The sequence below is a fragment of the Lottia gigantea genome, assembly GCF_000327385.1.
Source record: "Lottia gigantea unplaced genomic scaffold LOTGIsca_70, whole genome shotgun sequence".
In the NCBI taxonomy this organism is placed as follows: Eukaryota; Metazoa; Mollusca; class Gastropoda; family Lottiidae; genus Lottia; species Lottia gigantea.
The window spans coordinates 485,060-495,388 of NW_008710371.1; the positions used below are offsets into that span (position 1 = coordinate 485,060).

Consider the following 10,329-nt stretch of genomic DNA (forward strand, 5'->3'; position numbering starts at 1 on the left):
TGCACAGCAGGGCAATCCCAGAATGCCGTTGGTGTCAGTACCAAACATGGACACAGATTTTGATTATTCTAAAATAGGAATTGGAACTTTAGCAATGAAATGAAATGTAGTTTGATATCCTACTCTTCTGAATGTAACTGGGCTAATGACAGACGGACAACACCATGCAGTGTGAAATAAGGGAAATTTTTCTAAGATACGGTAGTGGAAATAGGAATTGAAACTTTGGCTTTTCAAATTTATGAAATGAAATGAAATGAATGGAGTTTTATGTGCTACTTTTCTGCACCATGTGATCTAATTAAGACAGGCAATGCCATGCAGTGTGCTATGAGGGAAATTTTGCCAGAACAGTGGCATTAGCATGCTCTATTTTGATTTCCAACTGTCGAGGGATCTTTAATTTGCACAGCCTGTTCACAAGGGGACTCGGTTTATTGTCCCATCTGATAACTTCAAATTTATGAAGGCAAGTAATGCTTTATAGTGTGCAATGAGGGAAACTTGGTGTGCATATTTGTGGCATTTTTCGATAATAGAAGCCCTGACAGGTAGAAAAACTGGGTGAATGTCTCAACTTTAGCCAGTTCACAATCTCAAGCTATTACGGACTGTGTCTTATACCTTGACTGCAATAATCATCTTTCTGGTATCAGCAGCAATTTGATTAGATTGTATGCCAGTAAATATGGCCCTCGACAGACAGACTGTAAACATTATGGTTTATTGTTCACAGACTTTCTGTCGAGGACTCTGATTGGCTGTATTCACTAAATTATAATCCAACCAAATCGCTGCATTTACAAGAAAGGCGATTAGATGCTGTGGGTTGGAATCCTCATGGTAAGAAAAATCCAGGCCATGTACTCTCGAAACGATCTTAGCGCTAGGATTTCCTAGAATCAATGTTAGAAGATAAGAATCTAGGATATCCTAACACTAAGATCGTTTTGAGAATACGTGGCCAGGAGACTCTCCCTTGGTTGCTAGGCCATTAAGTGCCTGGGTTCGAATCCTCCTCAAGGTAAGAAAAATTCTGATGCCTGTGCCAGTACTTTTGCGACTTAGTTATCAGACATGTAGGAGTTGTGATTGTTATTGATGAACAGCAAGCTGTGGCAGCTGATCCTTTGACAGGTATTGTGTGATATTGTCAGGCAACAGATTGCAACATATTTCTAGGTTACAAAAAGGCTAAAAATCAATCAAAAACTTGCACAATTCTTAAAGGGGTTAGTCCACTTAATGGGGTCAGTGATTTAAAAAGAAAACTTTCAGAGATAACGACTTAAGTTCACAAAAGATCCTTTCTACCAGCTGATTCTTGGTAAAACCTTTTGGTATTGATCTTTCCCGGATTATCTGTACCCATTTACAGCTGGGTTGACTGGAATAATGAGGGTCCTTTCTACCAGCTAGTCCTTGGACAAACCTCTTGTCATCGATCTCTCCTAGATTATCTGTACCCATTTACAGCTGGGTTGACTGGAACAATGAGGAAAGATGACCTATTCAAGGTCATCAACCTTTCAAACGCTTTAGATTTTTGCTAACAGTTTTGCTACGAAGGTTGAGATGGAGTGTGTCCCCCTGATGCAGGTAAGAGGGGCTGACATGGAAAAAGTGTCTAGTCGTTCGGATTGGACAATAAACAGAGGCCCCATGTGCTACAGTGAATGCTCCCTCGACAGTTGGAAATCAATATTGGCTTATGCCACTGTCTTGACAAAATTTACCTCACTGCACACTGTAGGGTCTGTAAGGTTGCATGAAGCCAAAGAGTTATAAAAAATTCATAATTATTTAAAAATGTCAACTATTTTAATAACAAAATGGTGCAAAAAGCTTTAACAAATAATTTACAAAAAAAAAAAAAAATGTAAAAATTGCTCCTAAATATTAATTAATATAATACAATTCAAAAATATTAAAATATTCCACTATGCCATTGACTAGCTAGGAATGTTCCTTGGTCTAATTTCACACTAGTTTGGGCAGTGAAATGCTTTCGAAATCACTGGCAGAGGAATCAGAATTTGCTTCATTAAGTTAACTGATTGGTCAATTACTAAACAAAGTTAAATTAAGTTTTATAAACCAATCAGATTGCAGAATTCTTTGATCTAATTTCACACTTAAGTAGTGAATTGCCACCAGGTTGACTCTCAAAATCACCGGCCACGACATCAGATTTTTAACCATTCTGTAATCTGATTGGTCAATTACTAAACAAAATTAAATGGAGTTATGTTAACCAATGGAACAACAGAATTGACTAAATCTGTAATATCTGTAATACTGAATTAACCAGTATGATGTAACAAGGGCATTTGAGTAGGTTATATGACACCCTTGATGCAGGAGCATAATATTCTTGATACCTCGCCTTACACAAACAAACTTTAATTGTTTCTGAACAAGATTATAGGAGGAATTTCTTCAGATCTTAGCACAAAAATTTAAAACAAAACATGTGTAGGACCACATTTGGTATAACTTTTGAAAGGAAGGCATAAAAATTGTTAGATCAAAATTATGAAACAAACTGAAATTGTTCTGAACACAACCTTAAGAAGAATTTCTTCAGATCATGGCTGACATGTAAAAAAATATTACAAACCATGTGAACTTCAATCCGATAAAGCAGCCTTCAAAATTCCATGATAATGAAAAGGTTAACAATTTAATTAATTTTAAAGGTCAACTTGCAGCTATCTGATAATTATATTGACTAAAATAACAACCTTATTAATTTCAAGCTTGATAGGGAATATTAAAGGGGCTAGCCCATTCTGTCAATGTGATTGTTGAATGGTGTTTTACAAATTGACAACAATATTGCCCGAGTGTACACAAAAATAAATGCGAAAATTAAGAATTCTTAGCTTGAGACAAGAAAAATTATAAAAAAATGCAAATATATTAAAGGGGCTAGCCCATTCTGTCAATGGAATTGTTGAAGGGTGTTTACAAATAATTGTCAGATTGACAATAATATTGTCCGAGTGTACACAAAAATAAATGCGAAAATTAAGAATTCTTAGCTTGAGACAAGAAAAATTATAAAAAAATGTAAATATATTAAAGGGGCTAGCCCATTCTGTCAATGGAATTGTTGAAGGGTGTTTACAAATAATTGTCAGATTGACAATAATATTGTCCGAGTGTACACAAAAATAAATGTGAAAATTTATAATTCTTAACTTGAGACAAGAAAAATTCTAAAAAATGTAAAAAAAAACTGCAAATATATTAAAGGAACTAGCCCATATTGTCAATGGTATTGTTGTAGAGTGTTCGCAAGTTCTTTGTCAACAAACTGACAGTGTGTCAACAATATTTTCCATATTTTGTGCATGTGTAATGAGAATTCTTAACTTGTGCCTTTGAAAAATTGTAAACAAAACTCCTCAAAACTTTGAATAGCAGTAAACCAAATTGTCAACACTTGGGAAATTCTTAACTTGGGACAAGAGAAATTGTAAACATAAACAAACAATGTAAACAAAACTGTCAAACTTGAGAATTTAAACTTGGGACAAGCAGAATTTTAAACAAGGATGAAAAAAAAATGCAAAATATTGAAAACAGTAAACAAAACTTGAGAATTCTTAGCTTGAGACAAAAATATTGTAAACAAAAACAAAAGGGCAAAATATTAATTAGCACAAAGCAAAAAAAATGAGAATTCTTAGCTTGGGACAAGAGAAATTGTAAACAATGTAAACAAAAATCGTCAAATGTTGACAATTCTTAATTTGGGACAAGAAGAATTGACAACAAAATATTAATTAGCACAAAGCGAAAAAAATGAGAATTCTTAGCTTGGGACAAGAGAAATTGTAAACAAAACAAACAAACAATGTCAACAAAAATGTCAACCTGGAGAATTCTTAGTCTGGGACAAGAGAAATTGATAACAAAATAACAAATAGCACAAAGTAATAAAAACAACATTAATTTTTCTGAGCAAGGACAAAAACTATTAACAATTGAAACAACATACTTATAAAGAAACAACACAACACAACACAACACAACACAATACAACACAACACAACACAACACATATCATATATATATAGAGCATTTCACAATCAACACATGATTTCAAACCCATGATTTTGTCATCTTTTTATTGACATAGGCATAGGGAGAGGAAAAAGTTAAAAACTATTACAAATTTCTACCGTGTTTCACTTTAGCAGATAAGAGCAGTAGCAATGTCTCATCAACACGTTAAAAACTATTACAAATTTCTACCATATTTCACTTTAGCAGATAGGAGCAGGAACACTGTCTATTAGACACGTTAAAAACTATTACAAATTTCTACCGTGTTTCACTTTAGCAGATAGGAGCAGTTTCACTTTAGCAGTAGCAATGTCTCTTCAACATATCAGAAACTTTTACATATTACTACCGTGTTTCACTTCATAATAAGTGTAATAAATATTCACAATGTCACATGATTTTCTACCTGACCAATCTAAGAGACTTTGCAATTAATGACATCATCAAACACTTAATTCTAATGGAATTGCAGGAACCACAGTCGTCTGATTGAAAATAAGAATGGTGTAAATTGATGCTATCAGTGTCTCTGATAAACATAAAAAATTTAGATAACCTCTTTACAATTCCCTTAAGAATTGTGCTCTCTAATCTAAAATGCTTCAAAAAATACATTGAACGAACACTGAACAAACATTGAACAAACATTGAACGAACACTGAACAAACATTGAACGAACATTGAACAAACACTGAACAAACACTGAACAAACACTGAACACTTAAATAGCAGTTAATAATATTTGGCACTTATTTATCAAGTTATGAACACAAATATCATCTAGATTACTGAAAGGTAGTTCGAGTCCTCCACTTATAAACCTTTGATCCAACTAGCCAATGTATTTATCATCACACATGCAGTGTGCAACAAGGGAAATTTCAACAAGAATTCTTGTTCAATTTCCAACTGTTGAGCGATCCTTTACGGGCACAGCCTGTAGCTCATGATCAGTTGAGAGCGAAATCTTAAACTAATCATATTCAAGGACTAGAATATCAGATCAATAGATCAAGGGTTTCATTTAAAAAACTCAAACTACCTTGCAAAAGCCAGATGTACAAATAAAAGCATTAAGTGAAAAAAGAATAATACTTGTGACCTCTTGTGTCGGTTTAAAAAAACCCATCATAATTAGAAAAAAAATAGACATCTGATTGGCTAATCTTATATTTTTGAACTTATTTCAACCAATCAAATTTGGTTGAACTTTTTACAGGGACAGATGCATCATTTTCAGGGGTTGATTTGGGTCTATTTCTATATATGACAGTGTCTCAAGAAAAGACAAGTCGTCATTTTAACTTTCAAACACAAATAATTCTGGACACAGATGGATTTGAAGGCTCAAATTTTGACAGTGAGCTGTGAACACTATTATTACTGATTAGCTTAGCTAAAAAATTCCTGTTTCTGAGACTTAGGTATGATTGGTCAAAAAATGGCACATCTGTCCCTTATGGCTTTCTAATAAGGATTTGTAGCCAAAATACTTTTGGTATATATTGAATATAAAAGAAAATGGTACAAAATTTACGTTCAAATCTGACCACATTTTCTGAATTTGGTTTCTGAGATTCTGTTTCACATTTTTTTGGGAGACTAGAATAAGCATTTAGACTAAAACTTAAAGGCTGCAACTTTTGGAGCAAAAAAGCAAGAGCCATTTTTTGGAACTACAACCTTTGGAATTCTGTAACTATAGTGAAAAAACATTTGATTCTTTATTCCAATCAAATGATGAATTAACCAATCAAATGATGAATTAACCAATCAAATGATGTATTAACCAATCAAATGATGTATTGACCAATCAAATGATGTATTAACTAATCAAATGATGTATTGACCAATCAAATGATGTATAGACCAATCAAATGATCAATCAATTAAATGAACAATCAATTCATCAAATGATGAATCAATCAATCAATCAAATGATGAATCAATCAATCAAATGATGAATAAATAAATCAAATGATGAGTTAGTCCATCAAATGATGAATAAATAAATCAAATGATGACTATAAAAATCAAATGATGACTTAGTCAATCAAATGATGAGTTAGCCAATCAAATGACTTAGTCAATCAGATGATAAATCAATCAAATGATGCATCAATCAAATAATAAATCAATCAAATGATGAATCAATCAAATGATGAATCAATAATCAAATGACCAACCCAATAAGCAATCAATCAAATGACCAAACAATCAATCAATCAAGAAGAATTCTTCATCTAAGAAAGCTCTGTCATTTTTCACTTCTTGTTCTTTGTCAACATCTTTATCTTTGGTAGAGAAATTATCTGTGGGAAATGTCTCAGACCGCGTTCTGGAAAATATAAATATAACTGAAAAATATCCAATGATTTCAAGTGAGAAATATATGCAGTCACTACAATTGGTCCTGAGAAAACTGTTTAACATGGGACGATTATTTTGGCGCTTGGCGAATTTTGATTTCAACTGCCATCGAATATCAATGATGACATTATCGCTGTTTTGACGTCATTGTCTACAGTGAGAAAATGGTGGCTTTCAACAAAGTTCTGATAATAAGACAATTTATATTTGCTATTTCCTTTCGAATCAGAATCATTTGTAAAGTTATTTGGACTGATAAGTCAGCTTATGTCATTCTCCGCCATCTTTGACGTGATATGATGCTGACATTGTTAACCAATGTTCTTGCATCTGATTGGATAAGCTATATACGCGATACATTTTTTTGCTGCAATTTTTAGTATTTTTTATGAATAGGCATACGCAAAAATGTATGAAAAAAATCGCTTTGAGCAACAAAAATCGTTCCTTAAAAAACAGCATATACAGATTAAAAAAAAAACTTTGTGCAATCCCTTTAAATCTGTTTTCAGACTATTGGCGCATTTACTCTACACTTATATTGTTCTGTGCCATACTCAGTCTGGAAGGAAACTAACTTTTTGCAGGAATCAGCCCACTTAAAATAGCACTGTGCCGTGCCCTCTCAACCTTTTTACACTGCCATTTTTTTCTGCCGAACTGTACTCGGTTCAGAAGTGACCTGGATATTTTTTGGCAGTCTAAATGCGACTCATGATATAAATATTTCTGCCACGTTAATTTCAAGGCTTCAAGGTGAGTTTCTGTTGAAATTGCAGGAGAACTATGTGTCAAATGTTCATTTTGAAAATCGCTATAGATAGCAGAAATTGGGTTCTATTCAGACCTATGCAAATTAGTGCATACACAAAAATCATTTACAAAAAAGGTGAAAAAACAAAAGCCATTTACTTTAATTGGGTGATATTGGGCCAATAAATATGCTGATCACCAAAACTGAAGGATTCGTCCCCTATCAGCTGTCGAGCCCAGGACTGGTTGTTATATGGTGGCTGCATCCCACCAAGTTCAGCTGGAAGAACTTCTTTACTAATATGTTGATGTAGAGTTGTTAGATTTATACCATGCATAACAATCTGTGGATTGAAATGAAATTGAAATGAAATTGAATTGAAATAGAATTGAAATAGAATTGAAAAGAAATGAAATGGAAAATAAATGGAAATGAAATGCAAAAAAGAAAAGAAAAAAGAATTGAAAATGAAATGAAATTGAAATGAAATTGAAATGAAATTGATATGGAAAAAAGAAAAGAAATGAAATGGAAAAAAGAAAAGAAAAATGAAATGAAAATGAAATGAAATGGAAATGAAATTGAAATAAACTTGAAATCTATTGGAAATATTTTCTTATATTAGGCTAACGAAGAGGGCACAAGGGCAGTGCCATGCAGTAAGCAATGAGGGAAATTTTGCCAAGACAGCAGCATTAGCTTATTCCGTTTTTCTATTTCCATCTGTTTGGGATCTGTACCAGGCACTTGCACTTGCTTATCCAAAACATGCGTTGACAGAAGATTTAAGCTTGAGTCAATTAGAAGACTACAGTACAACCATAACATAACTGAAGTGAATTTTACCTTATTTCTATTTTTCTCTTTTAAAAAGGGACGCAGTAATTTAAAGATGGCCTCTATATACCAGGGCTGGTTGACAAAATGAATGGCGGCAAACCGGGCTGGAAAACAATCCTACAAAAATAAAAAAACACATGTAAATTCTTCACCAATACAATGTAAATTGTAATAATATTTCAGGGCCTTTTGGATAACAATGTCATCAAACACTTAGTTTTAGTGGAATTGCAGGAACCACAGACATCTGATTGAAAATTAGAATGATGTAAATTGATGCTATCAGTGTCCCTGATACACATAAAAAATTTAGAAAACCTCTTTACAATCTCTTTTAAAAGCCTTTGAAATAGTAACCCAATAAACTCATTAGTTTTAGTGGAATTGCAGGACCAACAGAGGTCTGACTGATAATTGGAATAGTGCAAATCGATAAAATGGTGTTTCAGATAAAAGGCTTCTGATAAGAAGATGGCTCAAATTGCCAAGATGAGCTGTGAACACTATTAATCATTGGCTAAGCTGAAAAATTCCTGTTACTGAGACTAAGGTATGATTGACCCCCAAAAATGGTGAACTATGACCTTTTACACTAAAACACCAACCTGAAGACCTTCAATCATGAGTTTTATTACTGAGACTAAGGTATGATTGACCCCAGAAAAATGTGAACTATGACCTTTAACATTAAGAGACAGTAAGCCACCTGAAGACCTTCAATCATGAGTTTTAACACTTTAGGATTCAACCAAGTGGACTGTTTAAAGGTAAACTGACTCCAATCCACTACGACTGTAATTCCATTAATCTGAACCTCTTCCTCATCAATAAGTTTTTCTAACGTTAACAGAATTGCACGGTAAATGGCGGCAAGACCGTAGCGAGAATTATCCCAATTGGCGGCATACAACAACAGAATTCTTCGTCCACGATAATCACAATTTGGTAGCACTCCTGGAAGACCATCATTCAGCGCTTCCTTCACACCTTTTTCCGACGCCTGGAATCCTTTGAATAAGTTTTTGTTATTTTGTCGGTATTCAAAATATCTGGCGTAAAGTTTGAACGTTTCTTCCGTGTTGAATTTCCGTGCACGTAAAAATCTCAAAATAAACACATCGTCTTGTCTCAAAAAATCTGAAAAAGAAATGGACAAAACTAAAAAACGCCATACAGTGTGCAATGAGGAACATTTTGCTAGGACAGTGGCATTAACCTTGCCCTTTTTTTTTTAAATTGTTAGCTTAAATACCTTGACCATATAATTTTGTTGACAGCCTCTTTCCGTTTTGCTATCCCATAATATTTCATTCAGATTCTACATGACACGCTTTGATTGGTCAAAAATAACTTCATAAGCTTGTTAGATTACAATTAAGACTATAAATGTCAGAAACAAAATTGTGATCTAGTTTTTTTTAAATAGATCACACTTTGTGAAATGGGGTTTTCTGCATTGGATTTGACTAATGAAGACTGGAAATGGTCTGCAGTGTGCAATGAGGGAAATTTTGCTAGCCTGCTCTCTTTTGATTTCCAACTGTCGAGGGATCTACAACGTGCACAACCTGTAGCACACGGGGCCTTGGGTTTATTGTCCCATCCGAATGACTAGACGGTTTTTCTATGTCAGTCCCTCCAACCTGCATCACTGACAGGGGAAACCAGCTTGAAAAATCCGAAGGTATTATCTCGACCTATGTCGGAATTGAATCCTGGACCATCAAGTTAGTGACATGGCCACTAACTCACCTGTGGCCCCATAGATATACTTACTGATATCAGGTCTGGTTTCCATCTGATCTCTGACCTCATCAATGGCCAGCACTCTTCTGTCAGCTATTTCATTCAACTCATCTCTTGCCTTCCGAATTAGCTTTTCTGACAAACCCCATCCATATTCTGCCATCTTGGATTTTGAAAACAGTCAGTTTTTTTTAAAGAGCTTTTAAAGCTTTTATTTTTCATATATCACATGATGAATCTTGGTCTTCTGAAAAAAAAAATTGATATGTGTGGATATAAAAGCAAGGACTGTACTTCTTACTGTGCACAATTGTGGAAACTTTGCAGAACCAGGGGCTGTAACTCTTTTTTCACTGATTAAAAATTCTGAAAGAACACATCTGTGGAATTTTTATACAAGCAAGGGCTGTAACTCTCTGACTGATTAAAGGAATCTTACTGTGCACATCAGTGGAAATTTCATATGAATAAGCAAGGGCTGTAAGTCTTGTTATCTGTTATACAATTCTCCAGTAAAGGGGTGTTACTGTATTGAAATAGGCCTA

General features: G+C 34.0%; 1 protein-coding gene across 1 annotated transcript; it reads right to left on the minus strand.

The window, feature by feature from the left end:
- Positions 1 to 7,352: 7,352 nt before the first annotated feature.
- Positions 7,353 to 9,947, minus strand: LOTGIDRAFT_179489 (hypothetical protein; the record flags this gene model as incomplete). The annotated part of the gene is made up of 4 exons (XM_009065747.1): positions 7,353 to 7,541; positions 8,045 to 8,155; positions 8,745 to 9,175; positions 9,815 to 9,947. The coding sequence occupies 4 exons, from the start codon at positions 9,945 to 9,947 to the stop codon at positions 7,353 to 7,355; spliced, it is 864 nt and encodes a 287-aa protein (XP_009063995.1).
- Between the last annotated feature and the right edge of the window lie 382 nt (positions 9,948 to 10,329).